A 20069-nucleotide genomic window follows, 5' to 3' on the forward strand; every position below is an offset into this window, starting at 1 on the left:
TGTAATCATTATCTAATTCTCCCATAGTGGCATGACGCATCATTAAAAACAGTTAATGTTAGTTACTTCAGTCTACAGTTTCTTTCCACAACATCCCACAACACAAAATTAGACCTCTTTAAACCGCAGACCTTTTTTAATTGATAAGCACATTTTAATCTGTTAGTGGAATGATCCTAAACTCCCAACTGTGCAAATTAAATTCATATTTGACATTTTACAAAATTTACAATATTTTTTTGAACAGACTAATGCCAAACATGTTTGGTGTTTAATGTCAGGTCCAATTATAAATCACCCAAAGGAGAGACGGGGAGAGAGAAGCGAGTCTTTTGTCCCTCGTCAGAGGCTATACTTAGTGAACCTACGTCATCATCCCGCGACAGGCGCACGCTCACAACACAGCGCCGTGGAAGTGTCGTGCGGGACTTGTTTCTCATCGCGTATGTTCACTTTTATTCCATACTTTAAAAATGTAAAACGTATTTGCGTTGGATAGGAAAGGAATTTTTATTCATATTTTGGAAATCAAAAGTCAACTGTGTGACGTCTAAAGTAATCAGTTTAACATTACGTTCAGAGCTTACAAGATTTTCCTCAATTGATAATTTTAATAATTATCCTGATTTGTGTATTTTCTTTTAGCTAACTTGATACAAACCGACTTTTTCAATTGATAACTTGAATAATCTTTGAATTCAAGCAGAAATGTAATATTTAGTGACCAACCAATCAATATTTTTTTTTAAATAAAAGTATGTTCATATGCATTAGTTGTGTTTGACAGTAATAATAATAATAAATTACGTTGGACACTGAAATGTCAACCTAAATGAAAATGTTTAAAATCACCTGAATAATTGTATAAAACCAAAGCTGTGTATTCTGTGTTGCATCTGTTACCTCCTGAATGGAGAAACCTGCAAAACCACCAAAGAAGAAGAGTTATTGATTGATTGATCGATTGATTGATTGTTGTTAGGAATCATTTCAAACCTTTCCATGAGCGAGAGCAGCGACGATGACGCCCCGACGCTGTCGGCTCACGCTCTCGCCGCCCTGCAGGAGTTCTACAACGAGACCAGCGACGCGCCGCCCGCCCCCCAGTTCGCTGTGGGAGCAGTGGAGGAGGACTGGGTGAGGTGACTGCGAGGGGTCACTGGTTGAGGTCATAGGCCGAGGTCACTGGGTTACTGACTATCAGGAGACTGGGGCTTTTCATCACTGATACCAGATAGCTGATACCAGATTTATTTAATGATGGTGGAATTTAAAGTTACTTTGTACCCCCCCCCCCTTCCCCAGCGGATGAGTCAGTTCTGGTACAGCGACGAGACGGCGACCCGGTTAGCCGAGGAGCTCGTACGAGAGGCCGGAGAGGGAGGCAGGTAAAACCACACACACACACGTGCAGACACACACACACACGTGCAGACACACACACACGTGCAGACATTTGAACCCAGGCTGTCCTGCAGGATAGCATGTGTGAGCGCGCCCAGCGTGTACCAGAAGCTGAAGCAGGGCGTCGTGTTCGGCTCCGATCGCGTCTCCGCCGTCGTGCTGGAGTTCGACCGCCGCTTCGCCGCCTACGGCGACGACTTCGTCTTTTACGACTACAACGAGCCGCTGGCCCTCCCCCCCCCGGCCGCCGCGGAGAGCAGCTTTGACATCGTGCTCGCCGACCCGCCGTACCTGTCCGAGGAATGTCTGAGCAAGGTGTCCCAAACCGTCAGGTACCTGAGCAAAGGAAAAGTGCTGCTCTGTACAGGTGAGACTATTATGGTTATTATTACACATGTTATTAATGGTATTCACATGTGTACAGGTGAGGCTATTATGGTTATTATTACACATGTTATTAATGATATCATGTGTTCAGGTGAGACTATTATGGCTATTATTATTACACATGTTATTAATGATATCATGTGTACAGGTGAGGCTATTATGGTTATTATTACACATGTTATTAATGATATCATGTGTACAGGTGAGGCTATTATGGTTATTACACATGTTATTAATATCATGTGTTCAGGTGAGACTATTATGGCTATTATTATTACACATGTTATTAATGATAGCATGTGTACAGGTGAGGCTATTATGGTTATTACACATGTTATTAATGATATCATGTTTACACGTGAGGCTATTATGGTTATTATTACACATGTTATTAATATCATGTGTACAGGTTAGGCTATTATGGTTATTATTACACATGTTATTAATATCATGTGTACAGGTTAGGCTATTATGGTTATTATTACACATGTTATTAATGATATCATGTGTAGAGGTGAGACTATTATGGGTATTACACAGGTTAATGATATTTGTACAAGTCAGACTATTATGGTTATTATTAAACGTTATTAATGATATTATCACATGTAAAGTTGAGGCTATTATGGTTATTACACGTTATTAATGATATCATGTGTAAAGGTGAGGCTATTGTGGTTATTACACATGTTATTAATGATATTATCATGTGTACAGGTGAGACTCATGGTTATTATTACATGTTATTCATACCATTTCCAATTTAAGGTTATTTTTTTGTATTTTTTCACATGTTAATGTCGTATTTCCTACAGGTTATTTTTGTACTTTGAAATGTTGTGAATGTCCATTAGTTGTCATAGTAACACGTCGCTTTCTGCAGGAGCGGTCATGGAGGAGCCGGCCCGGCGCCTCCTCGGCGTCTCCACGTGCCGCTTCTTGCCGACGCACCGCAGGAACTTGTCCAACGACTTCCGCTGCTTCGCCAACTATTCGTCTCAGCTGCTGTCCTGAAGACGCGTCCTCTTCGGAATGTTTACTGGTTTTACATCATTTCAAACTGGGTTTTGGACTTTGACTGCGGGACATCGTGATGGACTCGTTTTCTGATGTTTCTCGGCTCCATTGGTCAAATAATATGCGGTTGTCTTGAGGTGCTCAGTCAACCCCTGGATGATGTCATCAGGGGGATGGTGTTTTTTTTAACACATAGCCTGCATGTGTACTGAATTCTGTAGATGCATTGTGGGTAATGTAGGAGGGAATTGGAAGTAAAGGATATTTTGGCCTCATTTGCTTTGATTTGAAAGTTACTGTTGATAAACGTGCTTTTTTATTCACGATACTACGAATTAAAAATCATATTTTTTTTGACCAACTATTAAAGTAATTCTCTTTACATACATTTTGGAGTCTGCTCTTGTTTCAATCCCAACCAAAATGAACAATTCTGTGGGAGTCGGCTCTTCAGAAGGATCCTCACATGACAAACGACATTCAAGCTTTGAACATGAAGACAAAGACACAAGAACAAGTCAGATTTATTTAATAGCTACTCAGTCAGTTTTTAGTATAGTATTTTATGTTGGAAAGATTCATAGTATTGTTAAAACGTCATTATACGGTATTTAATTAAAAGTATTAATATTTTCAAATCATAAAAGACTGGTGGGGAAACAACCACTTACGTTTCCCTTAACTAAATTTATCTCAAACAAGAAAACAGCAAAGATCCATCAGGATTTTGTTGCTCCTTCAATACAAGATTTTTATGACATACAAGAGCCACGTGATGGTTTACCTGACTCCTCACATGTTTAATATGTGCGTCACACTTTGACCTCAGATAACAAAGCATCATATCTAGCCGACATTCATTCATCACTGTTCTATTAGTGGCCTCCTAACCTCCAGAAGCTTCCTGTGGTACTCTTGAGTTACCAGGTGACTTAAGTGCTGCTCAGCGAGACGTTATCACCCCGAGCTTAAAGGAACACAGGAGACAAAAGATTAAAACACTTTGTTTTAATTCAAAAAAACTAAAGCTTCATCCCTGGAAACCTGTTTGAGTAGAAAGAGAAGAAGAAGAAGAAGAAGAAGAAGGAGTTAGAAGCGACACCGAGGCCTCGAACATGAGGAGGAAGAAGCCTCACCTGCTACAGCAGCTGATCCGAGCGAACCCGCATCCACCGCGTCTCCGTGGAAACGCTCGGCTTGGGAGGTGCAGGGGGCCACTTGGGGGCCACGAGGGATGGCGGCGGGGGGGCCCTCTGGGGCGGCTGCTGGGGGGGCACGTAGGGCAGCTTGGCAAGGGCTGGTGGGGGGGCCCTGTGGGACGGCTCCTGGGGGGGCACGTAGGGCGGATTGGCAAGGGATGGTGGGGGGGCCCTGTGGGTCGGCTGCTGGGGGGGCACGTAGGGCGGCTTGGCAAGGGATGGTGGGGGGGCCCTGTGGGACGGCTCCTGGGGGGGCACGTAGGGCGGATTGGCAAGGGATGGTGGGGGAGCCCTGTGGGACGGCTCCTGGGGGGGCACGTAGGGCGGATTGGCAAGGGATGGTGGGGGGGCCCTGTGGGTCGGCTGCTGGGGGGGCACGTAGGGCGGCTTGGCAAGGGATGGTGGGGGGGCCCTGTGGGTCGGCTGCTGGGGGGGCACGTAGGGCGGATTGGCAAGGGATGGTGGGGGGGCCCTGTGGGTCGGCTGCTGGGGGGGCACGTAGGGCGGCATGGCAAGGGCCGGCGGGGGGGGCTTACGGGACGGCTCCTGGGGGGTTACGTAGGGCGGCGGCTTGGCGTGGGCCGGCGGGGGGGGCTTACGGGACGGCTCCTGGGGGGGCACGTAGGGCGGCGGGTTGGTGTGGGCCGGCGGGGGGGGCCTGTGGGACGGCTCCTGGGGGGTCGCGTAGGGCGGCCGCGGGGCAAAGAGCGTCATCTTCTCGCCACTCTCCACCTTCTGGTCTGCGGGGGCCTTCAGCCGCCTGATGGCGAAGCCGCCGTAGTACTCCGGGATGATGTGGATGTCGGTCGGGGCGAAGCCCTGACCCGGGGCCCCCCCGGCGCCGGGCCCGGAGGCGGGGGGGTTATGGCTCAGTTGACTCAGGTGATTCCCGTTCCTCCCGCTTTGGGAGGCCGGGAAGCGGGAAGGTCCCGACGCGGCGGCCTTGCCGCGTGAAGACACTCTTTTAGCAGCCACGCTGGCCGAGGTTCTGGTCCGATCGGGCACTTTGTTTGAAGCGGCACCGGAGGACTTCATATACGGGAGAGCGCCTTTCCCGGGGGGGGGCGGCGCTCCGGCCGCGGCGCTCGGTCTGGAGGGGGCGCGTTCCACCGAAGCAGAGCCGCCGTCGCCCGGAGCCGTTTGCGTGAAGCCGCTCGGGCGAAACCAGCTGGCACCGCCGCCAATTTCAGAGCCGAGGCTGCTGCTCTGGGCCGGGTCGGGAGAACCAGAGGCCTGTCCGAGTTGATCCTGGGGAAAGTTGCCACCAAATCCACTGCTCTGCGGCGAGAAGGCAACATGCGCGTTGCCTTTTTGTGCGTCTGCTGCGAGGGAAACGAGGTGTGAATCAACAGGCGGTGAACCGGGTCGATAGAGACGGTGCGAGTGTCGCTCACCTTGTGTGGCCCACAGACAGCACACACGCTCCGCTTGAGCGAGGCAAATCAGCAAGATCCTGCAAAGTCATCCAGTCAGAACCAGAGCCGCAACTGAACAAATACTGACAGCGAATTAAAAAAAAAAAAAACGATGACAACAAATCCAAAAGTCTCACCCCAAACGAACTCCACACAACATCTCTGGGTTCCAAAGGGAGCACCTGCTCCGACGCACAAACAGCTGCTCTGCACGCGTGTGCAGCAGAGAGGTAGACTTTATCGCAACCTGCGTCCAATCACAGACTAATGTGTGTGCGCCGGGATCCCTGAGAGTCAATCAACCGACCAATGAGCCCAGGAAGCTGCCAGGGTCACAGTGAGCAAACACCTCGTGTTCACCAGGCTCAGCTCTGCTGAGGTCCGGCAGCCCGTCGGTGACCTCTTCTCGGGCCGCTCCTCGCCACTTCACCGTGACCTGTGCGCCCCTGGAGGGGAGGGGAGGGACCCACGAGGATTTGGGGAAGGACCAGCTGACGAGCACGGAAGCACTGACGAGGCGGCGTGGGCTGTGATGTCATCGACTTGGGTCCACCCAAGCGGCAGAAAGCTCCTCTCAGACACTTGCCCCCCCCCCCCCCCCAGGGTTCTGACCCGTGGCCTGGGGGTGTCGAGGGAGAAAATGCACGTCATTAGTTGTTGTATCAAAACCAGCAGCCGTGTTCAGATCAGCAGCACACGGTTAGCGTGACAAAGTACGCGCTGCCCTCGAACTAAGCACGGCTGTGTGTTTTGGACTCGGTCCATCCAGCAAAGCTGTTTGATCAAGCGGTTCGATGGCCAGCCATACTTAGAAAGGTGGGGGCCGGTGCATAGAGGGGGGGGGGGGCATGGGCGGGTGGGGAGCCGAGGTGGTGGGAAACGCCAGGTCGCCATAACCTCCTAGGGGGGGGGGGGGCATCATTGGGAGCGTTGTGTAACAGAAGAAACTGATAATGAAGGTGGAGGGGGTCCAAGGAGGCGTCGACCCCCCCCCCCCCCCCCCAATGAGACGTTTGATGAATGTACAAAATGCGTGCGTGTCTTTTTATTCGAGCACGTGTGGTCCAATAAAAGAAAGATGAACTTTCCTAATCCTCGTCCTTCCAAAGAGGGACGAGGATGACTCGAGACGACAGACGTCCCTTCCGGACTCTGCTGGCTGGAGGGCCCCTGCAGACCAGAAGGGGGTGAGTGGCAGGGAGATGATGCCCCCCTGCAGAGTCCAGGCGGACGAGGACCAGGTGAGGCCTCCGTTGTATCTTCATGCTTGAATGCGGTTTCTCGTTTGTGTTTTCCTTTTCAAACCGGTGCAGCAAGTATTTGAATTCAAATGAATTTAATTTGGCATCTAGTTGGCAGAATTCTACCAGCAGGTGGGCAAACTGCTGAAGGTGGACTTTTGTCTTTTACTGCTACGGCGTTCTGATGATGACACCCAGAAGCACTCGTTTGACCAAGAAGAAGCAGGAAGGAGGTGAGCAGGGTTGTTTATTGTTCTACATCATCAGTTACAAGGCATTTGATTTCATGTCTGTCCATGCAGATGTGTCTGTGTCCTTTTTTAAAGTCCAGAACTAAGTGGGTCAAATGAGTGAGCGAAACGGTCCTCCAGATTAAAAAAAAAGTCTCTCAGAGATGAAGACAGATGATGAAAAACAAACAGTTGAGGTATGACCTCTTATTTGTTTACCAAGGTCAGTTGGAGGGAGAGGAGGGTGTATGAAACCGGCCCTTCGTCCAGCTTCCCTCACGTCCCCTTTCCTGCAGGGCCGAGCCGTCCCGCTTTGCCCCCCCTCCCCACCTCCCCTTGCCCCCCAGGCGCGCCCCGCTCCTCCTCCTCCCCCTCCTCCAGCAGCGGCACGCAGGTGCACCCCACGGCGATGGAGACGTAGAGCTCGGTGTACGAGTGGCGGCCGCCGGCGCAGGAGCGCGCTCTCCGCAGCAGGACGGAGGGCGCGTAGACCGGCGTGCTGCGGTAGAGGTCGCTCTCCCCCCCCAGCGGCCCGAGCAGGCAGCCCCGGCACAGGCAGTACGCCTCCGGGACGTAGCGCGGGTACCGGGCCGGGTCGTAGGAGATCCTGCAGGAAACCCGAGGGTTACTTTGCTCTTTGTTCAATAGCGCAGTGAAATGTTTTAAGGACTAATCCAAAGGGCTGTTTTGTCGCAGTGTTTTACTGCCTAAAAATTTCATTTGGAGTTCCAAAAAGATCAAATATCTATGTTCAGAAATCTAAACTTGTTTAATCTAGAAGATTTAAAATAGTTAAGTCAATATTTTCCGATGCAAATCTCCTCTGCTCTTTTTATTTGATTTATTTTCTATTTGTGTGTCATTTATCATATTTAACGAAGAATGAGTCACCTACTCCATTGTGATAAAAGGCGACTCGTTGCTTCTGCGTCGCACCTGTCTCACCTGTAGGCCCAGGGAGAGACGCTGAGCAGGTTGACCGGGAGGCGGGTGTCGCCGTCGGCCGGGGAGCGCGCGCGGCTCGGGCACGTCAGGTTGAGTTTGTCCTGCGGCTCCAGCTGCAGCGCGTGATGGAACGCGCTCATCACTCCCACGGAGAGCCGCCCGAACATCTGCTCCAGGATCTCCTCCGGCAGGTCCAGGCATGCCCGCCCCCGGCGCGCGGCGGCCCCCCCGCCGAGCAGCAGCAGGAGCAGCAGCGGCAGCAGCAGGACGCGGGTCCGATGCGCCATTACGCAGCGGGATGATGCGCGGAAACGCGTTATTACAATAGATTTTTTAAACCGATGTGGTCGCTGGCTTTCTTAAAAGTGGAGCGGCAGACTGCGAGAGCCCACGTGACCTCCTCCGGGAACGCTCTGGACCGTTAACCCCGGATACGGCGCGCGACGGAAAAACCTGTGAGGTCCAACAACCGGGAGTACCGATGACCTGAGGATTATGAACGAGGAGGATCACCTGCTGCACGCGGCTCGAGACGAAGGGGAGTTTTCCTGCCCCCCCCCCCCCTCCCCCCAAACCCGATATGTTACAAAATCGTCTTAAGCTCACTCCACAAATCATTCTCAAACTTTAAAAGAACAGCGGTGTGCTTTCCCCCCCTCCCCCCCCCCCCTCCCCCCCCCCCCCGGAGAAAATGGACCTTTAATAAGTAAAATATTTTCTTTTTTATTCATATAAACACGCACCAAATAGAGGTAATAAATATTGTACAAATGACCAGTAAGTAACCGAGGAGGACCTGGATGGAAGGATTTGTACCACACACACACACACACACACACACACACACACAGTCTAATATATTAGACAGTGTGTGTGTGTGGATAACATATAACCAATGTTTTCTTTGCTTTTGGCTCCTTGTGCTTCTAACTGGAGTTAAAACAGGAAAAAAAAGGCGACGGTGGTTAGAAATTCAGGGTGTGAGGTGACGGAGGCAGCTACTCCGGCAGCAGGTCGTCTCCCAGCTCCTCGTCGGTGAAGTCGTCGTCCTCCACCCGCTTCTTGGCCCCCGTCTTTGGTCTCTCCATCTGAGGCCCCAGGGGGTCCACGTAGGACGCATCTGCACACGAGAGGAACGTTTCAAGTCGCCATCGACCCCAGATGTTTGTGAGCGCTCCCTGGGAGGCTCCAAAGCTCACCCCCCCCCCTCCCCCCCGCAGACATGGATGAGCGGCGTACCTAGTTCTTTGGGGCTGCTGGCCTCGTAGGGCTCGTTGGAACCAGGAAGTGACCTCATCCTGGCGCTCAGCCGCTCTCCTTTGGTGCTGCTGTGGCCGCTGTCTGCGCACACACACACACACACACACACACACACACACACACACACACATCCTCAGAACACTGGCTGTGACAAACGCTTCAAAGAGGGACATCATCTGCTCTGAGGGTAAAAACAAGGGTTAAAAAGTGTCGTTTAAAGCTATTTAAAGACGCGACCACTCAGACACTCGGGAGGCTTCTCACGGCCCCAAAGGTCAACATGGAGGGGACGTGAGACCGAGACAGGGCCTCTCTGTGTGTGTGTGTGTGTGTGTTAGTTTTGTCTCGACGAACACACACACACACACTTGAGCTCATCTTAAACTTTTAAACATAACAAATAAAAACTTTTTTTTTACAAAAAAATGTAAAGTATCCCTTGTGAACCCCAAGGTTCTTGGTTCGAGGCTTTTGGTTCTTGGTTCTAGGTTCTAGATTTTTGGTTCTTGGTTCTAGGATTTTGGTTCTTGGTTCCAGGTTCTGATGGAAGAGCCCAAATCATTTTCTCAGTTTTCCTCTTAAATATTCAGACCTCCACCTCCGATGCAGAACCAAATAAAACCGATTCAAACCAGACGCTGCTGCGTCTATATGGACTGGTTTATAGTAATATATTATTAATATATTATGTTAATATTGTTCAGTTTTACTATCCATTTTATGACAATTCAATCTTACCACTTTGTGCTGCGTGTTATGTAAAAAAAGTAAATCAATAGTTTCTTCTTATTATAATTACTGATATTCTGAGATTGCCCATGTTAAGGCTTGATGTTGTTTACTTTGTACAATTATTACCAGTTCACGCTTTCATTGTTATATGTTTTGTAAAGATGAATAAATAAAAGGTATTCTGACAGCTTGGTCTGGCTCTGTGCTGCAGGTGTGAATGTCAGGCTGCAGTGAGTGATTACAGTCAGCAGCAGCCCACATCTGGCTGCCAGGTAACCGTGGAAACGGAGGAGAGCAACGGCTGAAAAACAGGATCCAGTCTCACAAACTGAAACCTCGGGACGGAAAATCTGATCCTTTCGTTTCCTTGGAAGGACTCGGGGGGATTTTCTTTTTCCCTTTCTGTTATAAGACAAAGGCGGGAGACACAGAAAAGAAAGATGGACACAACTTCAAGTTGATTGTGTGCGAGTGGAGATCGATATGGAACTTTCTGGATTTTGGAACCCACTGTCCTTCTCAAACGTGTTCCTAAAACAGCACGAGGAGAAAAAACAAATACAAGAAAACCTGATCTTTAGATTTCACATTAAAGAATGAAGCCGGTTCGAGGGCATAAAACCATCAACACAAACTGCTGAAAACATGCAGACTTACAGAAAGGAGGGAAAACTCTCAGGTGCATTTGAAAGATCTCTCCCCCCCCCTCCCCCCCTCCCTCCCTCCCTCCCTCCCTCCCTCCCTCCCTCCCTCCCTCCCTCCCTCCCTCCCTCTCCTTCCTTCCCATCCATCTGCTTGCAAACACTGATCAACATCACAGCTGCCTGACACAAGATTTCTGGACCAGTTTCAGGTGTTTTGGCCAAAATCAAATCCTTATAAGGCAACACGGTGCACATGCAGAACTCGAAACAGTTCACATTAAATGGTTAATAAACTGGTGTGAAGCCAGTGAAACTATGTTTGTTCCATTCTGCTACGTGGCCCCTTCAATAAAGGAATGAGCACTGAATGTGCCACATGGAGACATGGAGGAAGAGGAGAAACTTTAGTAATGCAACTTTACTTTGTAGTCAACGAAAGGCACAAAGTAAATATACTCAAAAGCAAAAGCACTCGTTATGCAGATCAGACCATTTCAGAATAACAGGAAGTCATGATTAAAGCATTTGTTGTCGCGGCTCATCCATTAAAGAATGAATGGACGGATCCAGATGAGGTGGATAATTAAATGGAGATTCGTGACCGGGGGCTCAAAGTCTACGCACCTCTCCCCTCAGCGACTGAGGAGCAAACAGGAAGCGCAGCGAGAAGAGAGTCGAAGCAAAAGGAGGAAAGAAGCAGAGAGGTTACGGCGAAGGGCTGAAGATCGTTTTGCACGACAAGAAGCGGAAACCACAGCTAGCGGGGGGCGAGGGGGGGGGGCGTTGGTCCTCTCACCTGCTTTAACATCCACCTCTGAAGTGCCCAAAAAGGAAGGAGGACACAAAGTTTAGCGACTGCAAAAGGGTCACGAGCAATATTGATCAAATCAAACATGTTGGACGCAGGCAGCGAGAAGCAAAATGTCAAAACAAGTTTGAGGTTTTACTTTTCTGATTCATATATGTGTGTATATAATCATACACACATATTTAACATAAATATGTGTGTATGATTATGTGCCGAGAGTCGGCCGGTACGCTGGCGTTAGGCGGGAGGAGTGTGTGTCTGCGCGTGTACCCGTAACGCCGGCCTTCCTGGGGGAGGCGGGCGCCGTCGCGGAGACGCCTGCCGCCCGGCAGCGTGCGAGGAGCAGATGGGAGAGAGAAGTGAGGACGTACAGGAAGACACACACACACACACACGCACACGCGGGTCACGGCGTGATGACGTCTCAGCACCATCGCCCCCCCCGTACTTCCCACACCCGACCCCACAGCGGGATCTCTCTTGCTATGGTGACGGGAGACTCACCAGCGCTGCCCTCTCGTCCTTCCCGCCGGCTGCGGGCGCTGCCCTCGCGCCCCGCCTTGACGCGCTGCAGGAAGAGACAAGAAGAGGTTTCCATTTAGACTTCACGGGATCAGGGTTCTGGGCTTGACTGTTCTGGTCACATCTGTTTCTCATTCAGTTGAACACGCCATCCAACAATAAAGCTGAAAGCTCAATGAATGGGAGAACTGGTATGATAGTTTGTGTGGAATAAACTAAAAGGTAGAGACACAATGTTTAAATAACAAAACACAGACATGTCCAGAAGCCTCCAGGGGTCAAAGTGAAGAGAAAAGTCTGCTCTGAAAGTTTTTTTTTATTGATGAGTCAGCGCTCTGATTTAAGAGCAGCTGCTTGTGATTTGACGAAGTCGTCCTCCTCATCCCTTCCTGGCTCAGAGTGTCGCACAGATCACAAACTCCACTGACCCCAGAACACAGGCGCGGCCATCTTTAACCTCGTGTGTTCCACTACAGAGGCAGCAGCATTTTCCACACGTTTCATGTGTATTTTACTCATGTCGGGCCGCCAGGTGGCTGCAGGGGGAATACGTTCAATGCAAGAGCAAAGGACGAACCTGTTCTCTGATCTCCTTCATCTTCTCTGCTTTCTTCAGCTTGGTGGCGTACTCCTGCACGTCCTTCAGCCCCATGTCGGTGCACAGCCTCACCAGGAACCGCAGGCCTGCAAGCACACGGTCACAGTTTGATTCCCTTCCACCGGTCCAGCAGCTCCGTGTAAAGTGGTGCGAGGAACAGGGGGATTTACATTCCACATTCTCTGGAAACTTGCGGTGAATGTCTTTGTACGTTTCCAGAGCTTTCTGGTAGTTTCCTGTGAAGACGAAAAAAAGAAAGAAGTTCTGTGTCTATGGGTCTGATTGAGCTGGTTGATGGTGAAATAGACAACAAGGGCCGTTTTACTATGTAGGAATACACCTGATGGAGTCAATGAATACTTCCTTCTCACCACTTCTTCTGTAGCAGCTCGCCACCATGAGCTGCCACTTCACCTGTGTGGGTCTGAGGAAACAGCACAAACGCCGCTGGTCAGGACCCAAAGAAACTGAATTCATATTTAAAAAACATCAACTCTGCATTCAGACGTCTTTGTTCAAGAGAACAATAAAATAAATAACTATTTATGTCCAGATATGTATTTTAGCGATAAATATAAACTACAATTTAACCTTCAGACCCACAAAATAGTCCAGTTTTCTGTCCTAGGGTCGTACATTGAACACAGATCTGCTTCCTTCTCGCTCCACGCGGCGGTTGTACTTACTGTATCAGCGTGGCTCTCTCAAAGTACTGAATGGCCTTCTCGCAGAAGTGCGTCTCGATGTAGTACGCCCCGAGCCACTCGATCACGTCGATGTTGGAGGGGTAGTACCTGAAGGACTAGCAGCCGACACGGTGCGTTCAGATTACTGCGATGGACCTGCGCCGCATGCAGGAACGCGCATTAAAAGGCTCCTGGTACCTCGTAGTAGTACTGGAGCGCCTGCGACTTGTCCCCCTCGCCGTCGTACAGCTCTCCCAGTTTGGCCAGTGCCCGCGGGTCGGTGTGGGTCACACTCAAGACCTGCGTCAGCCACTCGATGGCCTGCTGGGGATCCTCCAGGAGCTCATACCTGAGGCGGGGGAGGGGGGGGTCAAGGGAAAACACCCTGCAAACACCCACGCAAACGCAGTCACGCCGCCTTCTTCTGGGCAGGATACAGGCTGCACAGCTGGTACATGACCTGGGCGCTGTTTCTCAGGATGGCGTGGAGCTTCAGGAAGCAGTCCAGAGCTTCCTCCAGACGATTCAGTCTCCTGTAGGTCAGACCTGGGATCAAGTGGACGGAGGCAGAGGTGGGATGAGGAAACCCTCGCGTGCAGTGTACCAGCCTCCATCCCTTCAGAAGGTCACTCCACTAGACGTTACCCAGGTTGTAGATGGCCTCGGTGCAGGAGGAGTCGTTCCTCAGGGCCTCCTTGTAGAACTCGGCGGCCTTCTCGTGGTCCTGCTTGACGAACACCGTGTTGCCTTTGTTGATGAGCGCCGCCGGGTTGTAGCGGTCGGCGGTCATGGCGAGGTCGGCGTAGCGGTCGGCCTGTTCGTAGTCCTTCTCCTGTGGCAGGTGCAGGATGATGGGGGGGGGCTTCAGTAAATGAAGCTTCTACGTTGCATCCATCGATGGGAGCCGCTTACCAGGAAATAGAGGAAGGAGAGGTTGGTGGCGGCGGCGCTCTTCACTCGGCTGTCCTTCTTCTCAAAGGTCTTCAGCGTCTCCACGGCCTGGGGACACGTGAAGACATCAAGGCAACACTTTGAAACCTCTCCCCCAGGACGTAAGACCACCTCCCAGCATGGAAGGCCAAATCCCTGGCCTGAGCTCCTGGAGCCTCTTACAGAATGTGTCATGGTTATTTTAGAAAAATAGAAAAAGTTTAATTAATAAGACGATACACATTGGGCTTATTACATAAAACCCACATTGGATTGGTTGATGTAGGATACACACACACACACACACACACACACACACACACACACACACACACAGAAAAGCACACGTACCTCGACCTGAGGCATGCAGATGGGAAGCGGGGGGAGCATGGAGGGCAACGAGAGGATGAAACGAGGTTAACGTGAACAGAGACGTCGTAAACAAGATGGAAAATAATAGAAAGAAAGCGACGACAGAACGGACCCTCCGTGTTGTGAGGACGTGGAACCACTTTCTGTTGGATTTTATTTACACTTATTCTGCTTTTATTTATTTTTAAATTCAAAGCATTTGGAGCCACACAAAAAAGTGTTATTTTTATTATTATTTTAACAAATTATAAATATAATTACTCCAACATGTTTTCCAGAATCAAATACGTAAACAATTGTATTAAAAACGACAATTAAAACTGTACCGCTCTATTCCCAAATCTAAAATGTATATATCCGAGTGTCGCGTCCCGCTGTCACCTGGTTGAAGTCCTTCTGCCGCAGGTAGGTGATGGCTTTGTTTATCTCCAGATCGTTGGCCAGCTCGACGTACTGAGAACTCTTCACCATGTCGACGCACCTGGAAACCAGCAGCACACACCTCTAAACCGCGAGATTCTTTTTACCGCTCCGGTTTCGTTAATGTACATTATGTACTTTTGTTCTTATTTTTCAATGAAAAGTTCCCACGAGCTGCATTTTATGTGTCAAAAGTGCACCCGAATTTACTTTAGTGGCTCTAAACGGTTTAAAATAAATGGCTCTCGTACACCTGGAACCCTCTGATGTTGAGAAGAAACAAACCAGTCGAATCCGGTGGCAAAAGAAGTCTCGATGGCCGGAGCGATGAGCTTGGCTGCCGTCATGATGTACTTCTCAGCCAGGACCTTTCTGCGAGGAAGAAGACGACATGAGGATCGACATCAGGCTGCAGAGGACCAGCACGGAGCGTCGTGTTCTTACAGGTCTCGTTCCATCTGGTGGAGTTTGTCGTTCTTGATGGCCTCGATGACCATCCCGGAGTCGCCGTCGTCCTGGGAGACCGGACAACATTTGCATGAAGATGGTTAGGTCAGGTGTCATCGACGCAACGAGAGGAATCTTGCCGTTGATATCTGGTTATTCTTTGGGAGGCATTATTTTTATCTTATTCAGCTAATCTGCAGCAAAGGCTTCATTTTGAAATGTTGCTCCAAACCATTGATCTGTGGATCTTGGAAAATTGTGAGGAATGTAATTTCATTTGGGATTACTTACAATCACCCTACAAAGAAACTAAATACTCTATTGGAATTAAGTAATAACTTTGAAAGGTGCTTTACAATAAAACAGAACACATTGTGAACAAAGAGAATTAAAAAGGGAAGAATAAACACCTAAAAACAGGAAAGTCAAATCAACTAAATTGCACCCACCTGAGGAATTAACTGTAAAACATATCTTTCTAATAATAGAAGCCTAAGATCTTGATCTAGCACTGTGCAGAGATGCCATCTGTTAACACCTCCTGTGGCCCCTGCGTCGCCGCAGACTCACGCTGGACGGGATGTACTTGTCCTCGTCGTCCACACCCAGGGGGACGGAGATGAGCTTCTGGAAGGCCTTCTTCATCCTCTCGCGGTCCCCGATGGCGTAGTAGCACAGGATGAGGTTGAAGCCCGTCTTGACGTTGGGGCTCTCGCTCATGATCTGCTCGTAGGACGTGATGGCGTCCGAGTACTGGCCCATGCGCACAAAGACCCCGCCGATGTTCTGCATGATCTTGATCCTCATCTCATTGTGGGCGTTGGAGATCTGATCCAGGGCCATGTGGTAGAACTTGATGGCCTTCGGGTAGTTCTTCTGTCGGACGTAGATGTTGGCCATGTTGACCTTCAGGCGGCCTGCAGGTGAAGGAACAGCGGATGTTGAAATATGAGCGTTTGAGACAAACAGCCTGTGACCACAGAGCTTTTCCTTTTAATTGAAATATTAGTTCATGTTGCACTTGGATTGCCTCCCACAGGTATAGTAACAGTACACAGAGGTGTTTGTTAACAATATTTCTCGTTGCAGCAGCCCGCAATCACAGAATGATAAATATCCTCTCTGATTTCATAGGCATATTGTGAAGCGTCTTCTGAAAGGAGAGGACTCATGAGGGTAGTAAACACACGGGCTCACCTGCGTTACTAAACATCTTGTTCTTCACGATGACCTGGTAGCTGTTCAAGGCCTCTGGAAACATCTCGTTGTTCGCATACTGGTTGGCAAGGTTGAGCAAAACCTGGAGACGGCCGACGCGTTTCCACATTTCCACAAATCAAATGATTACAACAAAACAAGCTGTTCAGGGTTCATTCAGGGGGATTCAAATCACAGAATGATTCTCCTCTCAAAAACAAACAAATCTGCTAATAATAACAAGACCTCTGATGAATAAAAGTTAAAGCTTGAAGGCAAGAAAACACAGCTTTACCTCGAGTAACAAAAAAAGATTTGATTTGACAATCTAACATTGTTCCGAATATAAGAACACAAATCTAGAGCACATTTCTGAGTAACTGGTCCATATTCCAGAGTGTGGAGGAAGTGCTGGATGCTTTAATGGGAAAGACTTGTGACGTAGAAGCAACATGCTGCTGCTTACGGAGTAGGTGAGGTCGAGATTGATGTGGTCCGCGTTGCCAGACTGCTCCCTCTGCCTCACCAGGGCTCGCTCCTTCCTCCCTGCCTCTTTGGCCTTCTCAAGGGCCTGCAGAGACACATCAGAGCACAGACCCAGTAGGGCAGAAAGTATTGAGCGCTTCAGTTGTAACGACTTTCAGGAAGAATTAAACCACCATGTTGTCTAATTCAGTGTTTTTTATCCCGTCAACAACTAATTCTAACAAATGGCTTTGGTAAAAAAGCCTCTCCCGCTAAACAGAACGTTGAAGACAGTCAGCGCCTGACCAGCTGTGAGGCTCCAGTGCTGTGAGCCATGCAGCTCTCTTCTATCAGCTCGTTCACTTTCTTCTCCAGAACCTTGATCTTCTCATCTGGACTGCAAGGACCACAGAAACAGAAACACAAGTGAGCGCCACAGTCTTTCTCCAGCAGCTCCCCTGCAGTAAGTGTTATTTAATTGTATTCATTGCTTCATTGGAAATAAGAATCACATGTTTTATTCTGACAGAGTATGCAAACCCTGTTCTGGTGCCACGGCACATACTGATCTTATATGATGCAGTTATAATCTTAAACAAAACCATGAACCTGTGAAAAAGAGTTTAAACATTACCTAATTTTTTTTTTTTTAGCAAGGCCTTTAATTAACAATGCTATTTCATATTTCATACACTTCTTGGTATTCTAATTATAATAGATTAGGTTTTAGAAGTTGCTGTTTTACTACAATTTATTTTATTATGAATTTTATTACATGTTATTGGTGCATTGAACTCAATTGGCCCAATTTGCTTATGCTTATGTCTTCTGTAGTTTTCGTATTGCACATTTCTTTTATTTTCTGCTCAACAATGACCTGTGAAGCACTTTGAGCCTGGATGAATAAAAGAGTGTCAACTCACGTGTCCTCATTTTTTGCTTCAAGTGGAGCTGCAGAACCTCTGGACTGGCCCAGAGGGTCAAAGGTGGAGCCTGAAAGTACACATCATGATTTACTCTTTGCATAATTACTTGATTATCTTGGTTAATGCCTAAATGTCTTTTGGGTTTCCGAAGATTGAAAACAATAAACAAAGATAAATACCAGTTTCTGTTTGACTCCCTGAAACTCACCCCGGGTCACGGAGGTGTAACCAGCCGCCCTGACAGCAGTCATCGGTCGGGCAGCCCCATCCTGTCACATTTAAAAAGGAAATAAAAAATAAATCATGTTGTTTTCCGTATTTGCTCCATTTTTTATTTACTTAAAAACAGAGCAATCTTAATATTTACCAGGTTCTTTTTTTTGCTTTAAGTAAATAAATGTGAACAAAACAATGTTTATAAAACCTTATACTGATCTAAAATCAGCCCACATGAAGAAGCACTGACTGACATTTGTCGACTATGCAGAATAAAACCTGCGTGGGTCCACGGTTCCGCCTCACCTGCACAGCGCCAGTCATGGGTCGGCCCATCGAAGAGGCCACGGGGACCCGAGCCTTCACGAAACGAAAAGGGACAGGTGAAAGTACTTTAGCTATGTTTACCTGAAACTATAATCTGTTACACAGATGTAGAACAAAAACTTGTTCAATAGTAAGAGTGTAAACGTGAAGCGCTCATAGTTATCTTGGTAATTTTTCTGTGTCATTGTACTTACTCCAAAGGAAGTAGCTAAAGTCCGAGCTCCAATGGCAGTGCCAGGAAATTTGGCAGTCATCTGTTAAAGACATGACATCTTATCATGTATCATCAGTGTTGAGTAATTGATGCAATAAATATCTCCCACTCAATCACCCTCTCATACACTTTTACAAACAAAAGTGCATCAAAATCGGTCTTAAGTACAGAACTTGAGTTTATGGAGTAGAGGAAGAAATATTCCAATCTTTTACAAAACTAAAGGCAGAAATATTACGGAATATAAATACACACCTACAAGTACATTTCTGCATACTGAAGTAAAAGTACAAAACTTCATCAAAGTATGAAAAGGTTCCAAAAGTAAAAGCACTCACTATGCGGAATGATTCATTTCAGAAATAAACATATTGTTTGTAATATTGCAACATTATAATTGTCCAAGCATTCGTGTGTTCACCATTTTAATCATTTTTCTTTTAATGCTGGTAAAGGTGAAGCCGAGCTTAATATAACGTAATGTATTAAATGATTGTATTTCTAAGTAACTAACACTACAGTAGGTACTCACCGGAGGTCTTCTTCCATGACTTGTCCTCACTGCTTGCTGGAAGCCGACATCATTCTCCAACTCCTTTAAATTGACAATAATTAATAATAATAATAATAATAAACTTCATTCAGACAGAGATTTTTCAAAACAAAGTTACATGGTGAGTTCTATAAAGAAGTAATGTTACAAATAAATACTCTAAAGAGCAAAAACGAAGAAGGATCTCCATATAATTAATACTTTTATTTATATTTATATGCTTATACATAAATGCCAATTGTATTCAAGAAGTGTCATTAGAGACATCTTGTTAATTCATGCCACAAACCCTGTAATTAAGAATAATGAATGTTTGTTTTCTAAGATCATAAGCAGCCTGATATCTGACTGGGTTTATTCTTGAAATATTACACGTCCATATATTTAAAACGAGCCATGGGCAATTTATTAACTTCAAATGATTCATGGTGTTATTCACCATCTATCTAAACCTTAGCTTCGAGCTGTGCTAGCTAGCTAGCTAGCTCTGAAGTTGGCAGTTCAGCTGCACAGCTAGCTAGCATAGCTTGCTAACTCACCTCGGAGTCAAATGTGGGATTATAGTCGTTGTAACCGGAGTAAAGATCCTCCTCCTCCACCGCCAGGTGAACGTTTTCCATCTCTCTCTCTATGGCGTGGTGGTGCAACGACACGCTCATTAAAAATACGGACAGTTATGTGTACAAATACAGAAGGGAGAGAAGTTTGTTGTCGTTTCAAGATTTCAATCCCACAGCTCAACGCGGCGTGGGTGGGACAGTATAGGTTTTGAAACCTCTGATTGGTTTGGCGCGCGTCAATCATAAACTAGCATTAACGCAATTGGTCGAAGCACACTTCCTCCGTTGCTAGGATACAGATGTAAGCCAAAGGCTAGATTTAAACGTTCACAGCGTAGTTTCATCTTTAGCAAT

General features: G+C 47.8%; 4 protein-coding genes across 11 annotated transcripts; 1 reads left to right on the top strand and 3 right to left on the bottom strand.

The window, feature by feature from the left end:
* Positions 1-361: 361 nt before the first annotated feature.
* On the top strand, positions 362-3192 carry eef1akmt1 (EEF1A lysine methyltransferase 1). Its single transcript, XM_037489635.2, has 5 exons — positions 362-443; positions 983-1137; positions 1306-1388; positions 1479-1771; positions 2675-3192. Exons 2-5 carry the CDS (start codon positions 1003-1005, stop codon positions 2803-2805), a joined length of 642 nt encoding a protein of 213 aa, XP_037345532.2. The 5' UTR covers positions 362-443; positions 983-1002; the 3' UTR covers positions 2806-3192.
* A 222-nt stretch (positions 3193-3414) lies between these two features.
* LOC119229345 (uncharacterized) lies at positions 3415-5893 on the bottom strand. 3 transcript variants are annotated; one of them, XM_062564820.1, is made up of 4 exons: positions 5560-5893; positions 5402-5460; positions 3945-5326; positions 3415-3852 (listed from the first exon to the last, which is right to left on the bottom strand). In XM_062564820.1, exons 1-3 carry the CDS (start codon positions 5580-5582, stop codon positions 3948-3950), a joined length of 1461 nt encoding a protein of 486 aa, XP_062420804.1. In that variant the 5' UTR covers positions 5583-5893; the 3' UTR covers positions 3415-3852; positions 3945-3947. The 3 variants fall into 3 exon arrangements, with proteins under 3 accessions (XP_062420804.1, XP_062420803.1, XP_062420802.1); XM_062564819.1 differs by having other exon boundaries at positions 3415-3775; positions 3945-5329; positions 5560-5891; XM_062564818.1 differs by having other exon boundaries at positions 3945-5329; positions 5560-5890.
* Positions 5894-6534: 641 nt separating this feature from the next.
* il17d (interleukin 17d) lies at positions 6535-8501 on the bottom strand. The gene is made up of 2 exons (XM_037489636.2): positions 7839-8501; positions 6535-7500 (listed from the first exon to the last, which is right to left on the bottom strand). The coding sequence occupies exons 1-2, from the start codon at positions 8123-8125 to the stop codon at positions 7170-7172; spliced, it is 618 nt and encodes a 205-aa protein (XP_037345533.2). The 5' UTR covers positions 8126-8501; the 3' UTR covers positions 6535-7169.
* A 16-nt stretch (positions 8502-8517) lies between these two features.
* On the bottom strand, positions 8518-19906 carry ift88 (intraflagellar transport 88 homolog). Of its 6 annotated transcripts, XM_037489629.2 has the most exons (27): positions 19695-19906; positions 19135-19197; positions 18583-18642; positions 18368-18421; positions 18054-18114; positions 17843-17912; positions 17226-17316; positions 16921-17025; positions 16455-16557; positions 15828-16174; positions 15255-15325; positions 15096-15182; positions 14772-14871; positions 14001-14087; positions 13734-13920; positions 13526-13634; positions 13287-13437; positions 13089-13204; positions 12774-12826; positions 12573-12638; positions 12382-12488; positions 11787-11850; positions 11553-11600; positions 11271-11288; positions 11099-11113; positions 9078-9179; positions 8518-8958 (listed from the first exon to the last, which is right to left on the bottom strand). In XM_037489629.2, the coding sequence occupies exons 1-27, from the start codon at positions 19812-19814 to the stop codon at positions 8837-8839; spliced, it is 2577 nt and encodes an 858-aa protein (XP_037345526.1). In that variant the 5' UTR covers positions 19815-19906; the 3' UTR covers positions 8518-8836. The 6 variants fall into 6 exon arrangements, with proteins under 6 accessions (XP_037345526.1, XP_062420799.1, XP_037345527.1 ...); XM_062564815.1 differs by lacking the exon at positions 11553-11600; XM_037489630.2 differs by lacking the exon at positions 11099-11113.
* Between the last annotated feature and the right edge of the window lie 163 nt (positions 19907-20069).

This window comes from Pungitius pungitius, chromosome 10, assembly GCF_949316345.1.
Source record: "Pungitius pungitius chromosome 10, fPunPun2.1, whole genome shotgun sequence".
NCBI lineage: Eukaryota > Metazoa > Chordata > Actinopteri > Perciformes > Gasterosteidae > Pungitius > Pungitius pungitius.

What these genes read in the sequence shown, in the direction of transcription:
- eef1akmt1 (XM_037489635.2), top strand. Translation starts at nt 1,003, where the DNA reads ATGAGCGAGAGCAGCGACGATGACGCCCCGACGCTGTCGGCTCACGCT. An exon ending in GAGCAGTGGAGGAGGACTGG is followed by an intron (nt 1,138 to 1,305) that starts GTGAGGTGACTG and finishes CCCCTTCCCCAG; the next exon opens with CGGATGAGTCAGTTCTGGTA. An exon ending in GAGGCCGGAGAGGGAGGCAG is followed by an intron (nt 1,389 to 1,478) that starts GTAAAACCACAC and finishes GCTGTCCTGCAG; the next exon opens with GATAGCATGTGTGAGCGCGC.
- LOC119229345 (XM_062564819.1), bottom strand. Translation starts at nt 5,582, where the DNA reads ATGTTGTGTGGAGTTCGTTTGGG. An exon ending in TTGTGTGGAGTTCGTTTGGG is followed by an intron (nt 5,461 to 5,559) that starts GTGAGACTTTTG and finishes ATGACTTTGCAG; the next exon opens with GATCTTGCTGATTTGCCTCG. An exon ending in CTGTCTGTGGGCCACACAAG is followed by an intron (nt 5,330 to 5,401) that starts GTGAGCGACACT and finishes TTTCCCTCGCAG; the next exon opens with CAGACGCACAAAAAGGCAAC.
- il17d (XM_037489636.2), bottom strand. Translation starts at nt 8,125, where the DNA reads ATGGCGCATCGGACCCGCGTCCTGCTGCTGCCGCTGCTGCTCCTGCTG. An exon ending in GTCTCTCCCTGGGCCTACAG is followed by an intron (nt 7,501 to 7,838) that starts GTGAGACAGGTG and finishes GGTTTCCTGCAG; the next exon opens with GATCTCCTACGACCCGGCCC.
- ift88 (XM_037489629.2), bottom strand. Translation starts at nt 19,814, where the DNA reads ATGAGCGTGTCGTTGCACCACCACGCCATAGAGAGAGAGATGGAAAAC. An exon ending in GGCAGAAGGACTTCAACCAG is followed by an intron (nt 14,088 to 14,771) that starts GTGACAGCGGGA and finishes ACGTGTCCCCAG; the next exon opens with GCCGTGGAGACGCTGAAGAC. An exon ending in TCTCCTTCCTCTATTTCCTG is followed by an intron (nt 13,921 to 14,000) that starts GTAAGCGGCTCC and finishes CACCTGCCACAG; the next exon opens with GAGAAGGACTACGAACAGGC.